At 35.5% G+C, this 27,491-nt stretch overlaps 2 protein-coding genes across 2 annotated transcripts; both read right to left on the bottom strand.

Annotated features, from left to right (window-relative positions):
- Window positions 1-2,289: 2,289 nt before the first annotated feature.
- On the bottom strand, window positions 2,290-10,306 carry LOC128218383 (uncharacterized). Its single transcript, XM_052926041.1, has 3 exons — window positions 10,171-10,306; window positions 7,967-8,889; window positions 2,290-3,702 (listed from the first exon to the last, which is right to left on the bottom strand). Exons 2-3 carry the CDS (start codon window positions 8,886-8,888, stop codon window positions 2,825-2,827), a joined length of 1,800 nt encoding a protein of 599 aa, XP_052782001.1. The 5' UTR covers window position 8,889; window positions 10,171-10,306; the 3' UTR covers window positions 2,290-2,824.
- A 4,365-nt stretch (window positions 10,307-14,671) lies between these two features.
- On the bottom strand, window positions 14,672-25,382 carry LOC128217720 (uncharacterized). Its single transcript, XM_052925067.1, has 8 exons — window positions 24,762-25,382; window positions 24,507-24,565; window positions 24,058-24,165; window positions 20,967-21,044; window positions 19,414-19,557; window positions 19,038-19,151; window positions 18,561-18,669; window positions 14,672-17,648 (listed from the first exon to the last, which is right to left on the bottom strand). The coding sequence occupies exons 1-8, from the start codon at window positions 25,321-25,323 to the stop codon at window positions 17,617-17,619; spliced, it is 1,206 nt and encodes a 401-aa protein (XP_052781027.1). The 5' UTR covers window positions 25,324-25,382; the 3' UTR covers window positions 14,672-17,616.
- Window positions 25,383-27,491: the final 2,109 nt, after the last annotated feature.

Below are 27,491 nucleotides of genomic sequence, written 5' to 3'. Positions count from 1 at the left end.
TGTGAAACTCCATGTACACTAAGAAAACGCTGCAAAACCATCGTAGACAGCGACAGCGAATAACTTTTAAATCCATGCACACAGTTAAACTTGACAGAGCGATGTAGGTCTCATAAACCGCGTAAATGCATGTACTCTCAGTGTGACATCATCAAATTGTGTACTTATTGTTGTGGGATATTTTACTACACATTTTAATATTTGTGACTTGTTAAGCGCTTTATCAGAATTAAAACCTGGTAACTGCTAGCTATTTTTGTCATTTTCATTTGGAACTATTTGTATGGCGCATCGTTGACATTCTACTCTGAGTACTTTGGCTGTCAAACAATGGGTTTAGAAAGTGGAACTAAATTGGTAATAAAACCCCTGTTTTAAGCATGTGATAAAAAGATCTGACACTCGTTGTCATTTTATACAAGATTTTTATTAAACTCGTCCATGAAAGTTGTTGATGCCTATTGAAAAAGATTAAGTTATGTGTTAAAACAAAAATCAATAAAAACATCAAAATTAATATGACACCGGGACCTTAAAATACTAACTGAGTGGTGAAGGCCGAGTGGTAAGCGTATCGTCCTCTTAATCAGAGGGACCCGTGTTTGATCTCCACTCGGAGCATCATTATAATTCGGGAGTGTTAAAATGTTTATGAGGTTATTAATCACATGCATATAACATATCTTAAAATTCTTATGTAACATTTTCATCTTAAGATGATCATCGCGAGGTCAAATAAACAGTTTTACCATTTCGTGTGTAAGAGTACATGCATAATCTCCATTGTTCATGCAAACGATAAATTTATCAATCATTCATGCAAATCCATCAAAGACACCTTTTGATATAGAAAAAACATCATTCCGTTTCATTTGCTTAACGTTACTATAACATTTCGCATTTGTTCCAAGAATACATGTCGTTCTATTGGCATTCAATTCCTCAAAATATCCCTATTTGACGACAACGTACACCAAAACAACGTTGACGTCAGCAACGTTAAAATACATTTTTGAGCGCATTGTTTCAAATTTATTGCTAAATTAGAAATAACTTTCCCTGAAAACTAATATTTATATTAGATAACTCGAAAGGCTGAATGACAGACTAGAAAAGAGTTCACAAAAATAAAGGAAGTTTTCATCCTAAAGCCAGTCGATGGGCGTAAAGAAACGTGCACAATTTTCCAAAGACACACATCTTATTTTCCGCAAACTAAATAATTTACACATGATTTGAAATTGGTAATGTTGTCGTTATAAACTTTATTTAGGCATCTCTAAACCAATTTCCATTACTTTATGATGAAAAATCGGTAGTCGAGATGTGTCAAAGGTATCACTCGATGTGAGATTTTAGAAAATGTGGCGGAAAAAAATCTGACACTTCTTTCTTGCAATTTTACAAACAAACTGAAATATATTTTAGGTTGAACGTCAATTGGATATAGGTAATGCTTTCCATGCCGGTCAAATGCCAGTTATGATACGCAGGACACACAATAACAATTACATTTTAAAGGGACTTGTGCATGGTTTGGATAATGCACTTCTTCGGATTAATGTTCATACGAATTTAAGTGTTTGCTATCATCAGGAGTATTAAACTATGACAGCTACACCTCTTAAACATATGTTGATATATACTAAACAAATTGTCTTTGAATTCAACGATTTCCACACCTGTTACAAATCAGCTAAAGGCTGTTGTGAGATTGGTTGATTGATATTATCACGCGAAACTTTCAATTAATTTAAGAAAGGTACGGATATCCCTTGAGAATCAGTTCGAGTGGTCGAGTTATCGATTTTCTAATGATATTTGGGCTGTGCCAGCGGGGGATTTTCACATTAATAATGCTGCCTAATAAGACCAGATTTTCTTTATATACAGTCAAACCCAGTTGGCTCGAAATCACAGGGACCGTCGAAAATACCTCGAGCCTCGGAAAATTCGAACCAAGCGGGAATGCTTTCCTTCAGTATAATGAAATCGGTCGTTTACATCAGTTCCAGCTAACAAGGAATTCGAGCCAAGCGAGTTCGAGCCAACGGGATTCGACTGTACTTCGATTGTAGCCTTTGCAGTAATTAAGGTTTCAAACAGTAAACTAATAATACGATAACTCATTTCAGATGCATTACTTGGGAAATATGTTTTGGTCCAAAAACATGAGCGAGTCCATTTAAACACCTTTTTGACATTAGTTACATCTAGTACACCAATGTTTGTATAATTTATTCAATAAATATATGAGGAATCAATTTGCACATTGTTCAATGTCGGTTAATCATTCAATTCATATATCAATTCAACTATTTTAACTATGGTCAATGTCTGTTCAAACAATCCACACTAAGGTCAATGTCTATAGAATTATTCATTCAATAAACATGCATAAAGATACGAACATGTATGTTTAATTTCAATATAAACACTTTAAACATCTACAACTCTGTAATCTATATTCTGAATCATTCTATTACACAATTATATTGTTTAATTAAACATTCACAAGTAAGAAACCAACTTGTTGGTATATTTCATACACAATCAGCTACTAACATTTCAATTAATAATACACATTCTCAAACTCGTATATTATTTTCTTATAACACATTACTACACTACTTGTCACTCATGATAACTGTTAGAATTCAAAATAATTTAAAAGTCAAGTTTCCGTCAAACACTCTCACAGTAATTGAATCGCTCGATATGTGAAATAAAGCATTGTATAAGCGTATTGTCAGTATGATACTGTATATTAGAATTATTCTTAAACCTAACAATTATTTCACACCTGATACAGATTTCACTCATATTAATTGGCAGACTTGAACTGTACTAAGTTGAATACTTTTACGATATTATCCGAATCAGGTCTGCCAAACCACCAGCAGGTGACAAACAACATCTTCCTCAGTGAACAGTAAGCCACACTTTGTGGATTCTCTATCCCCTCTTCCTTCCCCAGCAGTTGGGTTATCTTGCCGGTGAGCGTGTCCACTAACAGTATGGTGTTACTGTCCCACCCACACACGAGCAGCTGGTTGTCACCCACGGCTGTAAGACCACGTGGTGATTTCAGTATCGGGTCTTTGTAGGTCTGGAGAACCTCTAGTGAGATGCTCAGCTTGGTTACGGTGTTGGTGCCCATGTCTGTGACATATATGACCGGAGGAGTCTGGCTCTCTCTGGTCACTGTCAGATACTCAGGATACAGAAACAAAGGTTTTCCACTGCTGTCTTTGTCCACACTTTTCTTCACCTTTCCCTTTATGTCAATCATCACAACCTTTCCTGGGCGGGAGAAGGACACTATCAGGTTGTCATCACAGAAATCTATTCCATAACATCGTCCATCTACATTAACAACTTCCTGTAGTGTTACATTTCCCCGAGTAGATACGAACTGTATCTTTTTCTTATTAGGCAGAGCTACAGCTGCCCTGTCCCCAGGCAGGAGACACAGGTCCTGCGGATCACCTGGAAGTTTCACCTGGGACACCATCTTGTTGGTAGTGGTGTCCACAAGCTTTACTGAGCTATTTATGAAGTCAGCTAGTAGGAGCCTTTCTCCGGACAGAAGGGCCACACTGGTCAGCCCGCATTTAATGGGGTCGGCTGCCGTCTTCACTGGAATGTCAAACAGCTTGCTAAACTGGGACTGGCTTAGGTCTGCTCTGCACTGGTTTAAGGCTGAAATATCGAAATAAAACTGTTCATGAACAACAATAGTGTTTATTTATGCCCGCTTCGCTGGTCTTTAAAATTTAGCAAACGAAGATATGTTCATAGTAAACGCATGTATCTAAAGATGTGTTTATGACTTTGATGGAACGTGCATGTATGAAACAATATAAAAAATGGGCATGTACACAAAGAGATATTTGAAGCTTTAAAATACATCTTCTTGGATTGTTTGCAAATCTATAATTTAATTGTATAAACATATATTTGAAACTTAGTTTTGGTGATAAAAATGTTGTTCACTCAAATGTTATAAAATTATACTTAAAAGAATATAAAGATTAAACCTCTATTTGGAACATGAAAATGCATTTGATCACACTTTCTGAATGAAATCAAAAGACAATTACAGGAAATATCAGTATCAGTCAGAAATATATTATGTAACCATAGGGGGCAAAATAAGTCCGAGACGTATACAGTGTAACCATAGGGGGCAGTATCCGTAAGAGGTATGCGGTGCAACCCTTGGGGCAGTATCAGTCAAAGAAGTATACGTTGTAGTAAAAGGGGACAGTTTCAATCAGAAAAGTACGTTGTAACCATAGGTGGCAGAATCAGTTTGAGAAGAATACGTTGTAACTATAGGGGGCAGTGTCAGTCAGAGAAGTTAGCATTGTAACCATTAGGGGAGTTATCAGTAAAAGAAGTATATGCTGTATGCATAGAGGGCAGTATCTGAAAGGGGAGTATACGGTGTAACCATAGGTAGCAGTATCAGCCAGTGGAGTTTCCGCTGAACCATAGGTAGCAGTAGTAGCCAGGGAATTATACGGTGTAACCATAGGTAAACGCTGATATGTTCATAATAATATATATACAATTCTTAACAACCTCTGACTGAAACTGCCGCCTATGCTAGATATGATATATTCTAGCACAATGGATAGGCATTTCCGGTGAATTCAGCCGTGCTGGAAACCTCCATCTGACGTCCCCCCATGCCAGATGAGTCAAGCGCTGTGACGTAATAATTTCAATTTCTTTTATAATACACTTTATGTAATCATAATTATGAGATTTAAATAGATGAGTTTCATTAACATTAACTTCACAAAAACATACTTTAAAAAACAAAACAAAATAACCCTTAAAAGACGTGATGTCGAAGGAACTAATTGACGTATGCAGTGAATACAAATTACTGCGCCTAATGACGTCAGTTAACATGATCGCACGCGATATTTGGTGATTGGTACAAAAATGCGCTTTTTATGTATTTTCTTAACCAAAAAATATAATGCATGTATGCTAGAAAAAATATCTATCATGTGTGTCCGTTCCTGATAGAAAAATACGACCCTCGGGCACGCTGCGTAGCCGGTAACTCGGAAAGCCTGGTTACCTGGCAACGCAGGTGCCCTCGGGTCGTATTTTTCTATCCGCAATGGGTGCACATGACATATATTATCAATACAGGGGATTCTTATCATTATTTATATAAATATATAAAACAACCTCTGACTGAAATTGCCGCCTATGCTAGATATGATATAATACAGGACCTTCTTACCATAATTTATATAAATATATTAAACAATCTCTGACTGATACTGTCGCCTATGACAGCAACAATATAACAGAGAGACCTTCTAATAGTAGATTTATATCTTAAACAATCTTTAACTAGTACTGCCGCCTATGATAGCAATGGTGTATCACAGAGACTGTCTAATAATTATATCAAGCAATCTCTGACTTACACTGTCGCCTATGACAGCAACAATATAACAGAGAGACCTTCTAATAATATAAACATCTCAAACAATCTCTGACTTATTGTGTCTCCAATGATAGCAGCTATGTAACAAAGAAACCAAATATATCAAACAATTTCTGACTTAAAATATCGCCATTGATGTAACACAGAGATCTTCTGATAATGTAAATAAACAGGGCTTTTCTGCCTATTTTCGGAAAAAGACTCTAGACATTTTGCGGAATAAAAAGTGTTGTTACGAATAATGCCTGAACTTGGAACTTTTAAAGTTAAAAGAACAAGCTTTTCAGATTGGAATTTTTAAAGTTAAAAGAACAAGCTTTTCAGATTCTTGCGAATGAGGTAATTATTAAATATAAGTTTCTTTTCGCTGTCAAAAGACCTGAAACGGTTGAAATATCAATCCATTGGGTGTAAATATATATTGCAATAAATCATGACAGATTCCATACTGATCCCTGAATGTGATGAAAATCAATTATTCAGAATTAAATTATCCACAAAACTTATCATCACATAATTATCAGGATGTTGAATGAACCAGTTCACGTAAAAGACTTTCATAATTCTTTGATTTTTATTGCTTTTTTAGTTTGATTTGGATGTTTTTCTAAAGATTGAGAAACATATTGTTAATTTTGCTTTGGGAATGGGGCCGATAGTATAATAATATTATACCAAATAATCACAGACAAATAGTGCCGCCTATGATGGCAACGATGTAATTATAGCTTATGTTTGAACCATCTTAAAAAGTGTGATAATGTAAATATATTTTATTTGATGTTTCAAACAAACGAATTTTGTATTTATACCAGACAGACAGACAGACAGACAGAAATTTTATTGACGTAAACATGTTATGTAACAGTTTCTTGACAAAATATAGAAAATATAAACACACATATAAATATTCAGTAATGATCACAACGATTTATGGCCTAAATACAAAAAAAGAGAATATTATAAGTGAGTTAAATTAAAGAACAAAAAAAAATTAAAAAATAAGGTATCAAAAAAGGGAAACAAGATACATATCAAAATCAAACTGTTGGATATATATTAAATACAGTATTGAAGTATTATGGGAGGCTATTCACAAATGTCATAATACTTGATCTAAACGGTGTTATTTATTAAGGAATTTCTTAACATAAATGCTTGATTTATAAATTTACTTAAGCTACTTAGTATGCTTACGTGTTTTGATAACATTAGTTCGATAAACTTGTACATACTTGGGTTTCTAATATACTATCTTTCAATCAATTTTTTTCTGAATTCATTATATACCGGACATATTATGATGAAATGATATTCATCTTCTAAATCATTAGAGTTACACACATTACAATAACGTTGGGCTCTATCTATTATATTTCGGCCATATCGGCGGTTTCTATATGCAGTTTATGAGATGACAATCTTAGCTTAGACAAAGACATTTTTAGCTTCTTTGGTAAATACTCTAGGTAAAGTTCAATTTCAAAATGTTCCTTTATTAGTTTATATGTGCATAAAGTACTACTATTGTTTATCCTTCTACCATGATTGCTTAAACACATCGAGCACTCTATTTTTATACCAAGACCTACGCTAGTAACGAAACACCGTAGATAATTAATTAAGTATTGAACAAAAACACACAACCGATTACCCTGATGAGATGTTTGGAAATAAACTTGTTAAAAAATGTATTTGTTCCTGTAGATAACCAGTCTATGCTTTGTTAAAATAGTAAGGCTGATTTGAAAATGATTTTGTTCTTATTTCCTTTATTCACATAACGTTTAAATCAATACCTACACACAGATGCAGTTCGAAGTAAAATATAGTAACAATTCCTAGAAGTCACTTTTAGAGTACATATACACCAACACAAGAAATGCACAAACATACAATCTTGCACGCACTCACAGGCACAAAAGACACTTATGTTCGTACGCACACATGCACTCACTCAAACACACACTCAGAGATACAATACATACACTCATACAAACATACACACCCACGCTCACATCGCACGTACACCCACACACACGTACACGCACCTACAAAACACATGTTCAAACAAACACACCCACAAACACATCGTACATACATTCTCAAAACACACGTTCAAACCAACGACAATTCATCAATTGCAAACAATACACGAACATTCACACATACGTACACGCACTCACAGGCACAACACACGTTCAAACGTATTCACCCACGAACAAAATCTCACATTCGTACATTAATAGGCACACATACAGGCACACACGCTCGTAAGCACACACAAAAACACACACGTTCAAGCACAAAGCTTCCGATTGTGTAATAACTTCTATTTCAAAGGGAAATTAAGGGAGTGGTTATACGTATACATGTATATCTCAAATAACTTTGAGAAGAAAGAATAGCAGTAAAGTAGCGTAGCATAAAATAAAACATTTAAATAAAACGTGAAACCTAACTATGATATAACAGCATTGTGTTGCTTACCTCGCCCCTGCGACTGTTTCTGATGGTCTGCAAAATCTGACTCTGTCTGATCCACTCTGCCAATTGCTGTGCATGAGGCCAGCAGCTGTTCTGTGGCGGGGTCCCTGTTGAACTTAAAGTAAGGCACTTTTCTCTCTCTGATGTCCTTAAGGGCTGACTGTAGACCGAATAACTCCTTAATGGCTCTTGTTCCAGATATGAACAGCTGGTTGTTGTTGACCTCCATGGCTTGTAGCTCGACCTTGAGCTTCTCAGTGGCAGCTTGTATGTCTTGGCAATTTAATTTTAGTTCACTTAACAGGCTTTGTGATTTCTCTTTCGTCTGCTCAATTTCTTCCAGTAACTCTTTTTCCCTCTTATCAAGGTATAGGTTGATTTCATTCCTAAACTTGCGAAGCTCATTGATATTTGCAATGCTTTCGTCGTTAACTGTTTTCATGTCTGTATGTATATCGTGCGAAAGTTTGCTAATGTCATTGACCATCTGGGCAAGTCCTGTCTTCAGACTGTTGTATTCTGTACCCTCCCTGTACCGTTTTGCAAGTTGAGAAATCTTTTCAATGTTACATGAGCGGTGGGTTTTGTCAGCCAAACATTCTCCACAGAGTAATGCCTCGTGATTGGTACATTTATATTTTGTAAACTCTTTAGCATGGTGCTGGCATGTTTCTGTAAACGTCTCATCATCACTCTCTGTGTACAATGAAGAAGGCATGGTACTCTTGTCCTGGAGAGCGTGACTTTTGGTAAGCTTCATGTTCCTGTGTACTCGAGCGCAGGGGGAACACAAAAACTCCTTGCAGACGGGACAGAAGGCTTCGGGAAGGATTATCTTCCCATCTTCAGCACATGGCTGACAAAAAGTGTGGTCGTGGGAGGATCCTGCAGGCTCGGGTGCGATTCTCCCTGGAACTGCATCCATCCTGTGTTTAAAAATCCATACTTTTATTGTCAAGTTTACACTTGGATAATCCAGTTCTTAACGAGGTATAGTCTTAATTATTAGTAAAACAAAATTTCATTTAATGGTCGAACATTATTATTAAATCGGAAACACTAGCGGTTCCCGGGACGTTTCTACCGGCGCAGTACGAAATGTATACATCATAGAAACCGAAACAATATAAAACATGAAAAATATTGACATTGAAATTTTATTGTTTAAAACAATAAATTATAATGTTTATGAGTTTAGTCAAGCGTAAAAATAGTTTGTTCACTTTATTTTTGATTTTTGCTTTAAAAACAAATAAATGATTGTTTGTTTTTTAAACACTATACTTTGTTTTAATATGAAATAAAAATCATTTAAATTGGTTTAAAACAGAATATTATTTTTTATGAAAACTTTCCAATTGGGTATAGCAAAGACATGGAAACAAAAGAACAAAAATAATAACATAGAAATTTGAAGATTGCATGAAGATGCATGCGGAATATAAAGAATAAACACAGAATAACCGTTATTTTAAATCAATTTAAGAATTTTTGGGGCTAATTGAAAAAAGCTACTTAAGTATGTTTAGCTTAAGAAGTTTCGTGAAATTGAGGCCAAATATTAAATTTGATAATTAGTTGATAGTATTAATGAAGTTAAATTACATTGTTGAATGTTTAATGCAAAGAAAAAATATCTTCTCGGTGAGTCTTTTAGGTATACTGTGAATATGGTTGTCAAATTAATTGAACGTGTGGATTTTTTTTCAAATGGACCCAACAATTTCGCCTGCATGTGAAATTAATCACACCAATAAAGACCATTGTGTATGTTCAATTTTTCATAAAGATAATTTGTATTTACAGTATAGTTTAGGAACGAATGAAAAAAAAACAATATTATAGCAGACGGATTAAAAATTCAATTATCACAAATGTATAAGAAAAAAACTAAAATGATTAAAACAATAGTGTCTAGTGTCTTGAAACAATAAAAGTAAAACACTGAATGTGGTTTGTGTTTTGATTTGATTTGATTTGATTCGTTTCTGGTGAAACCGGGCTGCACGTTCTTATTTTTGACCCCAAAATCTGGTCCATATAAATAGATGCCAATAGTCTTTACTAGATTTTCGTGATGGCCACATATAAACTTAACAATGTCCACTGATATAAAACTGAACGCCAATTATTGTGGCTATCCCAAGTGTGCACTCACTAACTTAAAATCCTTGAACCGCACTCAGAAAAAAATACAATAGTCTTACTTTTGTTGACTGTTGAAAGCAAGTCCTTTCAGATAGTTACTCGAATATCTTAAGCACACAACTCAGTACATTAACATGTTTTTATCGCCAACGATTATAGTATGCGCTGTTTGGAGATAAAGGGAGAGTCAACGAATTTCAGGCGTCTTCAAAAACGAAAGTAGTATTAAACTTCCTTGATAAGAAAATAAGGGAGGTCATCATGGGTTGGGCTAAAACCCGGTATCCGGTTATCAGATTATGTTGATACCGAGCTTCGTGATAAATCAGATCAGATGAAGAAACTCGGTATCACATGGTCCGGAATTAGTTGCCTATTGAAGTATTGATTATCTGATGACGATCGCTGGTTTTATAAGCATATTATAAGGTTTTAACACCATCCGTTAACCATTATGAATCCCTGATACATTTAAATGCTTATTCCCCTTATTCTTGTTCTTATGAGACAACTGCACAACCCGATATAAACAATCAATAAGGGTTTTTGTTGTGTTTGTTGTTGTTTTAAGTCACTTTCGAATTAAATGATATCTATATGATAATTTGCGGTAAGTGTTTTGCTGTGCAATATTCCTCCCACGTTTATGCGATCATACCTACGTACTTCTACGTACACTTTTTGTCTAGCTATTATTATTTTTCATGTGATACATTTTATACTTCAATTCCTTTCTCATGACAGAATTTGTCAAGGTACATTTATTTTGATGCGCCTCCTTTACCACATGATACAAATGCAAAATCTCAAAAACGTACGACTAACGACAGATGTATCTTTACGCGAGCGGGTCAAGCGGTCAACCAAATTCTTCCAAGTTTACTTATTCTTCGAATAAACTTAATCAAGAAAATGCACCATTTCGGATTAGAAAATTTAAAAATGATCATGTGGCAGAACCCACAACCACTTGCCAATACTTAAGATCATATAAATGTCGGTTCTAAGAGTAGGGTGCAATTCAAACGGCAATGCTCTTACGTTACGCCCCATCAAACGTCAAATCCTACATGTGACCCTGCTTAAGCTTTTTTGTGTATTTTTCCAATTCAAAATGTACTGTTTCTTTTAAACGGCACATGTAGCTGTACTAATCACTTGACATGCACATGCTTAATATACATAGTATATAAACTGAAAACCATTGTGTGCCTAAGTTTGAACGGATTTACGGATTCCGATTCTTTCAATAATGTAAAATGATGTTTTAATTTTTCGGCCTCATACTAGCTCGTATTAACAATTCTAGGCTTTTCTTGTGAAAGTAATGTATTTGTCGATTTTGAAACTATCTGGTTGTTGCTTTTTTAATGAAATGGTGAAGACAGTGTATGCTAGTCCTGGAGGCCGTTTGTTTTCACTGTTTTCATGTTTCTGTGTACCCGAATACAGTTGGTACACAGGAACCCATTGCAGACGGGAGCGAAGGCATCTGGAACGATGTTCGTCCAATCTGCTACCAAGGCATGCTGAAAGTGAGGCCAGAAGTTGGTCCTAAAGCCTGGGGTACCTTCTTTCCGGGGACTGTATCAATCCCTAATATGCAATTGTTAGATCTACATCTGCATACGCTTTACAAGGTTGAGTAAGTCAATATACGATTCGCACTTGTCGCCTCTTATATTCATCCGGCCCGCTTTCGTATCCAATCCATAACTGCGTCATTCACTTAATATGTGATTTCTAGTTGTGTCTATACTCTATGCTTATGACCTTGATGGAAGGTGCATGAATAAAAATATCAAATATTTAACATGACCATGTTCACAAAGATGTATTTCATAAATTAAAATTCTTTGTTCTACGGTTTGTGAAACATCAAACAAGACGTTTATTTCCGGTTTTCCGACCTTCCCTGCTTATTTACTCCCCACCAAATTTGTTTATTGCCATAAGAGACTGATCGTTCGGATGCATTGTTTTCGGCTTATTAAAGGGGCGCATCTCGGATCTCTTTGAAATGGTAGGTGGAATGGCGCCGCATGTCCCTCTCTCCTCTCACAAGACTTGGTATTCGCGGGGCACTTTAACAATACATATCTTAGGGCGTTGGATGTTCCCCTCCCAAACATTTGACATTTGAAGGGCGCTTAGACAATATGTATGGAACTGCGCCGGATGTCCTTTTTCCCTTTCAATATTTGACATTTGAAGGGCGGTTATACATATAAATGAAAGGACGCCGGATGTCTGCCTTCCCTTTTCAAGATTTGACATTTGAAGGCCGGTTGGACAATGCGTCTTGAAGAGCGCCCTATGTTCCCCTTCTTCCCAGTATTTGACATATGAAGGGCGCTTGGACAATGTATATGGAAGGGCGCCAGATGCCCCTGCCACTCCCAAAGAGTTGACATTTGAAGAACGGTTGGACAATGTAAATGGAAGGGCGCCAGATGCCATCTGCCCCTCCCCAAGAGGGTTGGCATTTGACCCCATCACCTTAAAACCGCTTATGCTCTTACAGATTTCTTTAATTTTCCTTCTTTTGGACATTTTAATGTTACTGATGATAATGATCGATGTCCGGTTTATGAACTGTCATAAAAGCTTGAATTCCAAAATAATTTGGCATAAATGACCACCTTAAAGAGACGACACCTGAGTTATCAAGCTTCAAGGTCAAGCTAGGTCACTCGCATGGCTTGGCCAATATTTCTGCGCGTGTTTGATCTCAAATTCTGTCCTTGAACATCAGTTTATCTGTATGGTTATTTGGTTGATTAAGGTTTATGGTGTGGCAAATAAGAATTATTTTCCTTTATATGTTCTTTGAACAATTGTTTTTATTTCAATATCCAGCAGTTATACGAGGGGTCAAAGGGTCGAGTGGGGTAGTCATCACTTCTTTTACAGCTCTAGATAAAAAATTTTATCTAAACTTATTTTTATTTGACACTAGCATACAAAGGGGTTTTGCTAACCTCCCCGTAAAATATGTTGAGCAAATTGGTTAAAACAGCTTTCACAAACCATACCAGAATTCATCATTGCAGACATAAGGTTGGAGAAAGTTTCTTTAACCGATGTCAAACCACAAATGTTTTTGCCTATTTTTGGTTCCATTTGAATTGCCGCGTGGCTTAATTTGAACCCAATGGATTTTTACACAGTATTTGGTCTGAAATTATATCTCAATTAACAATATGATTAAAATGTGTTTTTTTCCGAAATCGTAGTTTTTTGTCCGTATTTAGTCATAAAATGACTTAAGTATATCATTTTAGACCTATAACTGTGTCAAATTCCTGTGGTTTGAACGACAAAATGAGCCATTTAGGTAAAAATGTTAACACTTACCTTTGTTTACGCTTTAAAGGGACTGTACCCAAGATTGGCACCAAAAAAAGTTTTTTTTCTGTAACGAATCTCAGGACAATTTTTTTAATAGAATGTGTTACGCTTTGATATCATAATTGTAAAAAAGTACCAAAACATAAAAAAAGATTGTGTCGGAGACCGGGTTTGAACCCGTGTCGCCAAAATTGCAGTCCAGCGTCGTATCCACTGAGCTCTAAGAAAAATGGGAATAAATCAGTGCGAGCTCTATTTGTTTTAGGGTGTTTTTCCCTTTTAGTATATGCGACTTAAAAAAGATAGACGCATGCACAAACAAAAGTTAAACTGGTTTAAACCCCATGTAAACTCGTATTCCAGTTAACACATATTTCACTGACCGTTCCAAGGCGGTAATCTCGACATTTATTGGTAGAGCTATTTGATGCGAGTGTGGTCGGTTTGTAATGTTTGTACGTCAGTGTTTCTTGTTCAGTGTCGCTTGGTCCCCTATCTTGTTTCTTTAATAACTATATTATTTGAATATTTGATCACGGGGCGTTTTCCAATGTTGTTGATTTTTTTTATCTCGCATGCAAAACATTATTCGAGTTTAATTATATTAAAGACGTATATTATTAAAGGCGAAGGCCGCGTGTAAAGGAACACATGTTAACAATTTTCAATAGATCTATGGATAATTTTTTGATTGTAATATAAGTGAATACATTTCATTATTTCATATTTCCTTAATCAGTACTGGAATAAAACCGCTTTGATGTCCTTAAATAGCTAATCAAACAATATATAGCTTGTTTTTATAAAAAATAAGCCACTGCAATTACGATAATATTTGTATTTTGTCTTTGGACTGGTCAGTGGTCAGACGCAGAGGTGTTATCCCTTTGTCAAGTGAAACACTTCGATTTAAAAATCGCTACATATTTACGCGTGTACCTGTCGAAAATTTTAACGATTAGAAGCACAGGTCTGTGGTTTACCGCAATTCTAGGATTTGACGCTCATTTAGTATTAATGCCGCCATTAGGGCGAGTGAAAATAGAGATGGAGATTACGCATCAAGATGATAGCCTCACGTGTATGCTATATTTTCTTTCTCCTTAAATTGTCCCACAGACATTTATTACGAATTCGCTGCCATTCGGGTAATTATTTAATCTTTAACATGTTTCTGATAACAAGGCAATCTCTTGGTTTAATTTTTTATTGATCAACTCATGTACTCCCTGCTAAGTTCAATAAATTTTTAGAACTTACGTTTACTCTCATTCGAATTATGCTCAAAGGTGTATATTCACACTTAGTAGCCTCAAGTGGACACGCTAGTGTTCATGTGATGTTATGAAAGTTAGTTTTACATGTTTGTCGGCAGAAATTATACAGATTTTGGATGCATTATAATTAAGAAATAAAACATTGCTGAAACCATGCCTTTCAGGCAAAAATTGTACGACAACCTTACAAAACTGAGTTTGACTGCAAATGACAAATATACTATGGCGACAAACAGATAATGCGGTTGAGGATACGAAATGTATGTACAACGACATGGCACGGGAAGTACCATGACTTGAGTACCCTTTTGATAGTGCCAATTAACTCTTAATTAAATTATCTGTTTGAATTCATAATAGCACAACGTTATTCGACCGTTACAATGTATCTGATTATAAAAAAAATGTTTTTCAAATGTCCCAATTATGGTACAAACATGTATTGTTCATAACTTTGCAGCAACTTTACATAACCAACTATAGAACACTTAAAATCCATATGTATTTCAAATGTCCCAATAATTGAACAAACATGTATTGTTCATACATGAGCAGCATCTGTACATAATAAACTATAGACTTATAATCAATGTTCTTCCAAATGTCCCAATAGTGGTACTAGCATGTATTGTTCATACCTGGATAGCAACTGTACATAATAAACTACGGAACACCTAAAATCCATATGTATTTCAAATGTCCACATATTGGAACAAACATGTATTGTTCATAGCTGAACAGCAACTGTACGTGATAAACTATAGAACACTTATCAACCATATTTATTTCAAATGTTCCAATAATTGAACAAACATGTTTTTTTCATACCTGGACAGCAACTGCACATAATAAACTATAGAACACTTAAAATCAATATGTATTTCAAATGTTCTGAAATTGGTTTCAACATTACGTGTACTATCGCTACTATGTGAACATAAAAAATTAGTAAACTAACAACACAATAGTCCAAATGTCCTTGTATATGAAACTTCCATACATGTATATAATAGAATATGGTGAACAAAAAACAAATTATGTAGTTCAAATGTGCTTGTATTAGTAACTTCTATACATGCTCATTATAGAATATAGAAAACAAAAAACGCAATTATGTAGTTCTGAAATTGATTTTAACTTCATATGTGTACTATCGCTACTATGTGAACATAAATAAATCAGTAAACTAACAACACAATTATGTAGTTCAAATGTGCTGGTATATGAAACTTCCATACATGTTCATAATAAAATATAGAAAACTAAAAACGCAAGTATGTGTTTTAAATGTGCTTATATTAGTAGCTCCCATTCATATACATAATAGAATATAGTAACCTAAAACGCAATTATGTAGTTCAAATGTGCTTGTATAAGTACCTCTCATACATTTACACGATCGAATATTGTAAACTAAAAACGCAATTATGTAGTTCAAATGTGCTTGTAAAAGTAACTTTCATACATGTTCATAATCGAATAGTGTAAACTAAAAACGCACTTATGTAGTTAAAATGTGCTTGGATTAGTAACCTCCATACATGTACATAATAGAATATAGAAAAATAAAACGCAATTATATTTTTTTTAAATGTGCTTGTATTAATATTTCAATACAAGTACATAATAGAATATAGTAATTTAAAGAAACTAATTACACAATTATGTATTTCAAATGTTCTGATATTGGTAACTCCCATACCAGGTCAAAATGAAATATAGTAATCACCTGTTGATCAAAAGATATAGTAAACTAAAAATACAATAAAGTTTTTTTTCTTGTCCCATTATAATATTTTTGTTAAAACTGCGTTTTGATCCAGGAGGTTGTATTAAACTCGAGTGGATTTATGCGGATTTTGATTTCGAATCAAAACGCAGTTCTAATAACCCTTTTATGATATACAATACTGGTTAGAACCTTCATAATTAATGTCATTTAAACGACGCACGATTTTGTTTGATGACGTCATTTTAACATCGAGCAACGATACTTGTTATGACGTGACGTCACAAGAGTTGAATGCGTCGGCCGTATTGCACTGGAGTAGAATACGGACTGCCGTATTTTGCGATTTGTATTGCGTGTGGATTTATGATGGATATATAATTAAAGTTATTCTCATAAGTGTTCGATCAGTATACATAATTAGATATAGTCAGGTAATAGAATACATCGAGGGCTGAGCACAAGACTGTTGTAACCTTCTATTCCTATAGTGAGGTACATCCATCTTGCACTATACATACGAATAATGTTTTTTCAAAAGGCCTTATGTTAGTTACATTCATTCATGTACGAGTGCCCCCATGTTAAATCTTTTTTTTTAAAGCAATGCCGTGTTTGAAAATAGCAGGAAATGTTATTACGCTTTTGTATTTCGTTTTAAAAAGATAATATTAAGAAGGTTATCAAATGACTGCGATTTCTGACATTTTTGCTGACATAGCAAATATGGTAATATTGTTACCGTTTTATACATATTTTGTATTGATTAAAAAATTGCGGCAAATTATTTAATTGTGCTGAAGATAAAGCACTCAGTGAAAAAACGTTTAAAAAACATATGCATGCTCACTTATTAAGGCAAATGCTTTCATTAAATATCAGCAACTTCATATAATAAAGTACTAGTAACTGTTTTGTAACTTTGAAGACGGATGAACAAGCCCAGGTTTGCACTGCTGTGAAAGTGCTGAAAGGGCTGAAAGTAAAAATTATTATAACAATAATACTTATAATAATGAAAAAAATATATTTAACATACACCTCAGTGGAAAAAACACCGTCTTTTTATAACTTCAAGGTGTGAACCATCCTCCTAACTTTCTCTTCCAATCCAATCATCCGTGTTCCATCTCCTCTATCGTCGTCCCTTACTCCCCCGTCTTCTGGCCGTTCATCCACTCTGGAAAAAACAGGTTGTAGTATCGGTTCATCTCTCACCTAACAGATAGGGGATTGAAGAGTCGACAGAAGCACAAGTTCTTGGACTCTAAAATTGGATATCTGTACTGGAGTCTTCACATGAAACTCAAGTCTCTAGGTGATATGAACCGCAAAATGAGAAATTCCCTGGACTTAAAGTACAGTTAATGTAATTGGGAAACATGTAGTCATACTTTCCCGGTCTCCAACTAGAATGGGAAATATGACATCAAAATTTCCATAGTTTCTACTAAAAATAGAATAGCGACGTGGTGGTGGAATGTGATCTTAAGGTCCACGGTACATAAAACACAATTTTATCTGCATACTGCAGCTAACCAAGCTAAAATACGTTACTAAACACCTATGATACAAAAATATGTACCCTTTTGGTGGAGAAAGAAATATTCCCAATATCACGACAATACTAAAGTCCTTTCTCAATTTCAACTCATTTTACGATATGAGAGCATAAAATCATTTAATATCTATCTAATCTTTTTTACTCTTTATAAAAGCGCATTCTCGCATAGAGTATGTTAATTCGAGTAAATGATTGGTCTAGATGTTTTTTCTTTGGAATATTGATCAACACATTATATGAGAAAACAACGCTAATAAAAATAGTAAAGCATACAAGTGTAAATCATACTATACGTTTAAGTTGTAAAATAAGTTTGAGCTCGGGACACACTTGAAATATAAGTCGTTGTTTTATCAATTTACAGAGAGAAAAAAATGTTTTGCTCTGGAATCTTAAAAAAGGTGAACTTGAGCATGATCTATGTTCCATATCTTAAAACGATTATGGTAGATACCGTATTTGGGTGTACACTTAAGAGGATATTATTGCAAGTAGTTAAAGTCATATGTTTCCACCATGTGTACTCACGGTCCTTTTGTAGATTAAGGTATATGGATATACACTCATCAGGGTCGTAGTTACACGCCCGTAACATGGACAGGATGTCGTGATGGTCGCTCCATGTCGGAACTGATATCTTGGAATACATATAATTCAGCAAATCAGTAATATGCATCCACAATATACACATTTGTCATCTGTGGAATGCACATCAGGCTCTTGGTACCAATGAGCACACACCAATACATAGCCACAGTTACATGTACCAAACAATGATAAGTGTAGCCAAAATCTAGCAGACCATGGGCGGAAGGATATAGCTTGTACTTAAGTCGGCATTATTTACTGGTTGTTCAACTTAGAATTGAGATATAAAATATTCTTTAGCCATTATGCAACTTTTATACATTAAATGTAAGATAAAGGACATGCTAACATTTAACATTTTTTTGTATATTTATATACAAGCAAAGTCGTAGACAAGGTTATACAATCAAACCATACATTTACTTGATCCACGAGTCTCTTGACCTTGCTATGTTGTAACTCCCAAGCAATCGGCATACGCACCCACGATCCCGTATTCTTGTCAAAGTACATGTGAACATTATGCTTTTTCTGAAATATACAGGTCTGTTAATTAATGTTTTAAACTTTAAAGTGTCATCTGTAGGTTATATTTTGGCAAGTTTGGCATACTTTATCCGTAACAAAGAATAAGCCATAAGTACAAATGGCTTCATATATTTTGCAATGTACATTAAATCTAGAATTCCATTAGTATGGGATAGGGCGAATAGGTGAAACTTTGTTTAAAACCTTATCAAAATGAAACCCAAGTGATGCATCGAGAAGCAAAATACATGTTAACATTACACACATAGAAAATATATGTTGGTATTCCTCCCCGGGTCGGGTGCATCAGGAATCCCACACGGTCATATGCCCCACTTTTCCGACCCTGTGACTTTGAACTCTGACCCTGGCTTGACGCCCCTGCGCGCTGCTCCACAGACTTGCCGGTCTGAGTTTGGTAAACATAGATATTCATACATTATTTGCGAGTCTCAGGAATGTCTCAGTAAAGGGGTTAAGTCATTGATTCATAATTTTATGACGTGACAGTAAATTATTATGTTTAAAGTTATTGTTATTGACCACATACACCACAATGCAACATATTATAGTAACATGATTCATAATTCTCAAAATGTGGCAGTAAAACCACCATATTTTAATAATTGCAACCGACATTCATTACCGCAGGACGAGAATGGTAAATGGCCATGTTTTTGAGTTATTGTAACTGACCTCAAACACAATAAACAATGTATCATATCACAGTAACATGATTCATAATTTCAGGACGTGACAGTAAAATCACCACGCTTTAAATGATTGTAATTAGCTATATATTCATGGGAACAATGTAGCATAGTATATTTACTTGAAACATGATCTCAGGGCGTGACAGTAAAATTATGTTTTAAGTTATTGTTACCGACAACAGACACATGGAAACAATGTATCAAATTATTGACATGATTCATGATGACAGGATGTGACAGTTAAATGAATATGTTTTAGTCCATGCAATTGACCACAAACATAATAATTAATGTATCATATAGTAACACGAATTATGATCTCGGGATTTGACAGTAAAATGACCATGTTTTAATTAGAACAGTGATTGTATGATTGATGTCATTATCGCAGTATGAACGGAGTTGGGTTGGTTAAAGTTTGTGGAGTCCTATGTGCTTCAAACGTACTGTAACAAGCCCAACTGCGTTCATATTCCCAATAATGCCATATACCACGCAATTTATAACGTATATTAACACCGATGGCTCATTATTTCTTTCCATAATTGTTTAAAAAATACTTAATCTCATTTAAGACACTCTTTCAGTATTTTTTCCACAGCCAGGCTGTAAATAAAACGATCCGACCGTAACCGGAAACATATTATCATATTACGAAACAATACCGCGGGAAACAAGTGATTATTCCAAAGCACTTTTAAACGTAAAATTTAAACGGTAACGACAACAATACATTTAACATATCATGAATTAACACATGTTGATTTAAGTTTTCGTGGTCTGCTGACACAATACAAACAATGACAAAATTAACAATTTTCAATTGATATGTATATTAATAAACGATAATTTGCGATCCGAACATATCCGAAGATGTTGCAATATTTTAAATCTTATCAACCCTGATTAGATGCACAAACTCGAGGACAAAAAGGACTGAATCAGCAGATATTAAATATCATTAAATATTGTTATCATTATTATTTAACAATAACTATAGTATCAAAGTTTACAAAAGGCATACTTGTTTCAGACTTTCAGTTGTAAACGTAACCCTGAAAGTAAATGCAACAAGGTCAAAGTTGCAGGGTAAAACCCTGTGTACCTGGCTGTCATCCTTGAGTATGGTGTTGGTGACAAGAAGACCTTCGTTGTACCATCGCTTCGGGAAAGGCTGCAAATCCTAATAATACAGTCAAAACATGAGAAAAGCAACGGGATTTTCCATTCATAAATAACAGACGTCTAAAGAATGGTAAAGAGGTAATATGCAGGCTTGCCCTACAATGAGAGACCGGGGCCAGGCAAAGTTAAAAGCAATTAGAGCATTTCTCTAAATGATTGACAGCGTTAACTGATACATCACATCAGTGGAAATGCTACATATTAGTACAATCATTTTTGTTGGCATATTTCTAATTTGAGTAAGCCGTCTACCTGATTCTTAAAAAAGTTTACAATTGTTCACCACTCAAGTAGAGTAATGTTATATTGTGTCACCTCGACACCTCGTGTACATGGTAGTTTAAACGGCCAACTTTGTTAAAAACTGCAAATCATCCTTTCCTTGTTACTTTCTTTGTAGTTTAGTTTTGATAATGACAACTGCTGAACTGTATTATTATTCGAGATTGTAGAATTATTCACATTCGTTTTTGTAAAACGAATGGAACAAGAGATGTTTGTCAAACATTATGCCTTCCCCCCCCCCCCTGAGCGCCATGTTGTCAGGATTATATGGACAATTGAATGAAATATGCATGGACCAAAATGACAGCTGATTTGTTGCTGTTTTAAGATTATGACCATTAAAGTGTGAGGATATAGTGTGTTATGACCGTCATGACCTTTGACTCTATGAACTCAAAATCCAGAGTCATTAGCTGGTCACCACAAACCTAAATGTCAAGTTTGAGGGCCATGGGTGCAGGCATTGTCAAGTTATCAAAAGACAAGTTTTTTTCGTTCAAGGTCACTGTGACCTTGACCTTTGACCCGATGACCCCTTAAATCATAAGGGGTCATCTACAAGTCAGATGCAACTCCAAGTAAAGTTTGGAGGCCATGGGTTCAGGCATTGTTGAGTTATCACTCGGACAACCTTTTACCATTCAAGATCACTGTGACCTTGACCTTTGGCTCTATGAATCCTAAAATCAATAATGGTGATCTACTGGTCAGGCTTAACATCCATGTCAAGTTTAATGATCATAGGTTCAGGCATTGTCGAGATATCATTGGGGAAGATTTGTTAACTTTTTTGCATTAAAGGTTACTGTGACATTGACCTTGACCTGATGACCCCCAAAGTCGATAGGGGTCATCTACTTGGCAGGCCCAACCTTCATGTCAAGTTTAATGACCATAGGTCCAAGAATTGTCGAGTTTGCTTTCAAGGTCACTGTGACCTTGACCTTTGACCCCTAAAATCAATAGGGGTCATCTACTGGTCAGGCCCAACCTCCATGTCAAGTTTGAGGGCCATGGGTGCAGGCATTGTTGAGTTATCACTTGGACAACCTTTTATCATTCAAGGTCACTGTGACCTTGACCTTTGGCCCAATGACCCCTAAAATTAATAGGGACAATCTTCTGGCCAGGCTCAACCTCCAAATCAAGTTTGAGGGCCATGGGTGCAGCCATTGTCAAGTTATCACTCGGATAACCTTTTACCATTCCAGGTCACTGTGACCTTGACCTTTGGCCCAATGACCCCTTAAATCAATAGGGACCATCTTCTGGCCAGGCCCAACCCCCAAGTCAAGTTTGAGGGCCATGGGTGCAGGCATTGTTGAGTTATCAATCGGACAACCTTTTACCATTCAAGGTCACTGTGACCTTGACCTTTGGCCCAATGACCCCCCAAAACAATAGGGGTCATCTACAGGTCATGCCCAACCTACAAGTCAAGTTTGAGGGCCATGGGTGCAGGCATTGTTGAGATATCACTCGAACAACCTTTTACCATTCAAGGTCACTGTGACCTTGACCTTTGACCCATTGAGCCCAAAAAACAATAGGGGTCAGCTACTGGTCAGGCCCAACCTCCAAGTCAAGTTTGAGGGCCATGGGTGCAGGCATTGTCACGTTATCACTCGGACAACCTTTTACCATTCAAGGTCACTGTGACCTTGACCTTTGGCCTGATGACCCCCAAAAACAATAGGGGTCATCTACTGGTCAGGCCCAACCTCCATGTCAAGTTTGAGGGCCTTGGGTGCAGGCATTGTTGAGTTATCACTCGGACAAGCTTTAAAATTATTTTACCATTAAAGGTCACTGTGACCTTGACCTTTGACCCGATGACCCCCAAAATCAATAGGTTTCATCTACTGGTCAGGCCCAACCTTCATGTGAAGTTTGATGACCATACGTCCAGGAATTGTTGAGTTATCACTCGGACAAGCTTTGGTCTACCGACGGACCGACCGACCGACATGCCTGTGCAAAGCAATATACCCCTCTTCTTCGAAGGGGGGGGGGCATAATAAAGATGAGTCCTTATATAAAAGTTCTATTCTGAGATTAGTCTTGAACTTGAGAATGTTCGTAATATGCCCTTAGTAGGACTAAAATCTGCAGTCAGTGGAACTTTGCTCCTTCAATATTGGTTCCAGTCAAAATACTCCGTTTATAAACAATTATATTATTCTACATGTATAGCTTAAATGCTCATATTAAATATATATGCTATACATGGTTTATTGGTAAAACATATATTAAGTAACTTATCAAGAAGTTCTAGTTTCATGTGTTCAAGCACTAATTTGATATAAACGTTCAATTTAACAATGAATGCCACTGAAATTCTCAGCATTGGTCAGGGTTGACGTAGAAGTATGTAAGTCAATTGATGTTCATAACTTTTATCCGACTGCTACTTTTATGACTACTTTATATGTGAAAGAAACATTATTGATTCAAGGGAAAATTATATTGAATTTGATACTAATGAATTGAAATGAAATGTGATTTTTTAAACACCTTTTTTTTAAATTATCTTACTAGTGAACCTAAGGAATGTTAGTTTTGAAGTTCATTTTTCATTATGATGATATGCCCATTCATATAATTAGCGTCTGAAGTATTTTGCAAAAAACAACAACAACTGATTACAATCATAGAGCATGTTCAAGACACAACTTATTTCGGAAACAGCTCCTGTGTAACTTCCCTTAAACACATAAGTTACATACCTTATTTCCCCAGTCGTCGAAGTAGAAGCGCATTCCAGTCTGGTAGACACATTGGAACTCCTTCCCGCTTCGATGGTAGAACGTCTCAATCACAATTTCATCTCCTTTCTGAAATATGCACGGAAAATCATTATACAACATTTTAACACAATGCATATTATTACAATACTATAGCAGTGCCAAAATTTGACATTTATACAAGCTCATTATTCAAGCCCTTAAATATGAACCCTGATTAAAGGCATATTGTAAGGGCCCAACACTAAAAGTGATACACAAACGTACAAAACCACAAACAGACATCTTACGCATTGACATAGCTTGATCAATAAATGATTGGATTACCGCATTTAAATGGTAAGTAAACACGTGTTCAATGCTGGTAGCTTGCATAATCACACAAAAGTCAGTGTAATTAAATATCTAAATATATACGCCCATTGTCTCACCTTAAACACCATCTTGTTGGTTTGGGTATCCACCGGTTTCCCTGTTTCATTTGGTCTATCTGAAATGTGAACACAACTCTGGGTGGTGACTGAAATTTAGGGCTAGGAGTACGATTTAAAAATAAATCTCTTTAAAAGGAGATTTTCCGCAATGTAGATGTAATGTAGATCAGGTATTGCAATGTATATTTTCAATAACTCGGGGAAGGAACACAATATTTATATGTTACACTAAAGAAATGATCAATATGTAACCCTTTTGTAAGTTATCTGGTATGTGTTGATTTCCAGGCCCCTGAAGTTGTTTATGCTGATCTGCCGAAAGTGGCACCAGCTGGTCCACTGTTCCGAATGCTGTGCTTGAGACCAGGAACTGTTCAGATGCGGGGTCCCTGCTGAACTTAAAGTAAGGAATACTACTTTCTTCCCTGATGTTATCAAGGCCTGACCGTAGATTCACAAGCTCTTTAAGTGCCCTTGTCCCAGATACAAACAGCTGGTTGCAGTTATTCTCCTGGGCTTGTAGCTCTGATCTAAGCTTTTCAGTGGCAGATTCCATTTCTTGACAGTTTGCTTCCAGCTTAATAAGCAGTGTCATGGATTTCCGTTTTTTCTGCTCAATTTCTTCTAGTAACTCTTTTTCCCTTTTATCCAGGTATTGGTTGATTTCAGTCCTGAACTTGCGAACCTCATTGATAATGGTCAAGTTTTCTTCGTCAACTGATTTCATGCTTGCCTGTATGCTTGATAAATAGTTTTTAATGTCAATAACACTCTGGTCAAGTCCTGTTTTCAAGCTGTTGTATTCTGCACCCATCTTGTATTGTTTTGCCAATTGGTGAATCTATTCTACCTTACAAGTGCGATGTCCTTCATTTTCAACTACGCTGTCTCCTCACAGAAGAACACCATGCCGCGGACAGAAGTATTTAATACACTCTTTAGCATGGCTTCGACATGCTTCTGTAAATGTCTCATCCTCACTCTCTGCACAAAATAAGGAAGGCATACTGATCTTGTCTTTGAGGTCGTGGCTTTTGGTAAGCTTCATGTTCCTGTGTACTCGGGCACAGGTGGAACACAGGAACTCATTACAGACTAGACAGAAAGCATTTGGTATTAATTTCTAGTCATCTTCACTGCATGGTTGACAATAGGTGAGGTCAGATGTCGATGATGTTGCCTTGGTCACATTACGGCCTTGAACAGCATCCATCCTTGGGTGAACCTTTAATATATTAAAGGGACTAGCCACCAGATGATACCATTGCAATAAAAGAGAAAATTGTCAAAAACCTACATAAAATTGCTATCATTGTGAACAACGCATCGAATCTATCTTATTAATGTAGTTCATCACTTACGACACATGTATCTTTCGCATTATTTGCTTATTTATCCAATTCGAAATCAACTGAGTAAATTAATAATGTCGGTATAATTATCTGTACTAATCGTATGACATTGGACATGCTTAATATACACACTATAAACTTGAAAACCATTATGCGCTATTTTTTAAACGGGTATACTCAGCTGGAACAGCGACAAAATACTCTTTTAATCATGTAAAATTATATTTGTTTTAATTAAACAAGCTTGTTTTGACAATTATAGTTTTTTTTGAGGAACAAATGTATTTGTATTTGCCGATTTTAGGACTGGTATCATCTAGTCCTTAAAAATAATATTTTATCTGTCTATACTCTTAAACATACTTTATATTTATTCCATATAGGATATCTAATACATTTCGTAATTATATCATAGTTATGTCATACAAAACTAAATTGGACCCTGCAGCCTTGTTCAATTATATGTTTGTGTGTTTCATACTCATACTTTGTAAATATTGGTACCTCATATCACATGTATTTGTAAAGGGATTATAATACAACTGAAAACTAAACTGTTTGTAACAAAGGCAGCATATAGAAAGCTTTATCTTGGAAATAAAACGAAAGTGGCCGGTTGTCCTAGCCAGTGACTGACACTTCTTGGTTTTAAGTCAAGGTAATTCATAATAAAATGTTGATACTTATCATGGTGAGTGCGTTGTTCATGGTCACGTTAAAGTTCACAGTCGTCACAATTATTAACTTTTATCACGACTTTTGTGAAGGTAGGTTTGGCTTGACCAGTAGGCGCCCCCTTAGTATCGAATATTGTCTGAGTTTATGCACCGCATCCACAGGAATTTTCTCACTTTATGATAAATATATTAAAACAGATGTTTTTATATCACTTGATTTCATACCCGGAAGCGATACATTAAATGTAACAATTAAGACTCATATGATAAGCTAAATGCCTGTGATTACTGGCAGTGTAATTATAAGTAACTGTGATTTCGCCTGATATGGCCGAAACATGTCTTCGTCAACACTCAAAGGTTTTGAACAATTTAACACTTGAAAGCCTAACTTGGAAGTGAATTTCTCATTTTAGTTCCATCCAATATTTTTCTTAATTATTATCAATAAATCATTTAAATGAACAGTATACATACAAACAATATGAAGCAATATGTATTTTCAATTAATTATTCGGTAAAGATTTTATTCTGCCAATAGCAATCATTTCTGTCATACAAAACTTCTGAATGCTTTCTAGAATAACGAACCTAGTAACTTCCAGCTTATGAGAAACGGGACTTTACCCGTTAAGCTTAATAATGTTCTTCATTCGCTTTACTTCCCCTTAAGGAGTATCTATGAAAGTTCTTTTAAATTGTATGAACCACTAAAGTCTGAAAAAGTCAAATAATTATTTTTTTTAATGATTCTAAAGTATTCAAATTTTCGTAGTACATTAAATAAGTATAATGGTACACTTAAAACTTGCTACACAATGATTAGTTCAAATAAATGTAGACATGTACTTTAGTTCAATATCACACGACTACAGTAAATTATCAATGCATGTATATATTTATTGACAAAAATATACATTTCAAACTGAGTTTTTAACCAAATCTGACTGGTA

This window comes from Mya arenaria, chromosome 14, assembly GCF_026914265.1.
Source record: "Mya arenaria isolate MELC-2E11 chromosome 14, ASM2691426v1".
Classification (NCBI taxonomy): domain Eukaryota; kingdom Metazoa; phylum Mollusca; class Bivalvia; order Myida; family Myidae; genus Mya; species Mya arenaria.
This window is presented reverse-complemented; position numbering and strand designations above follow the sequence as displayed.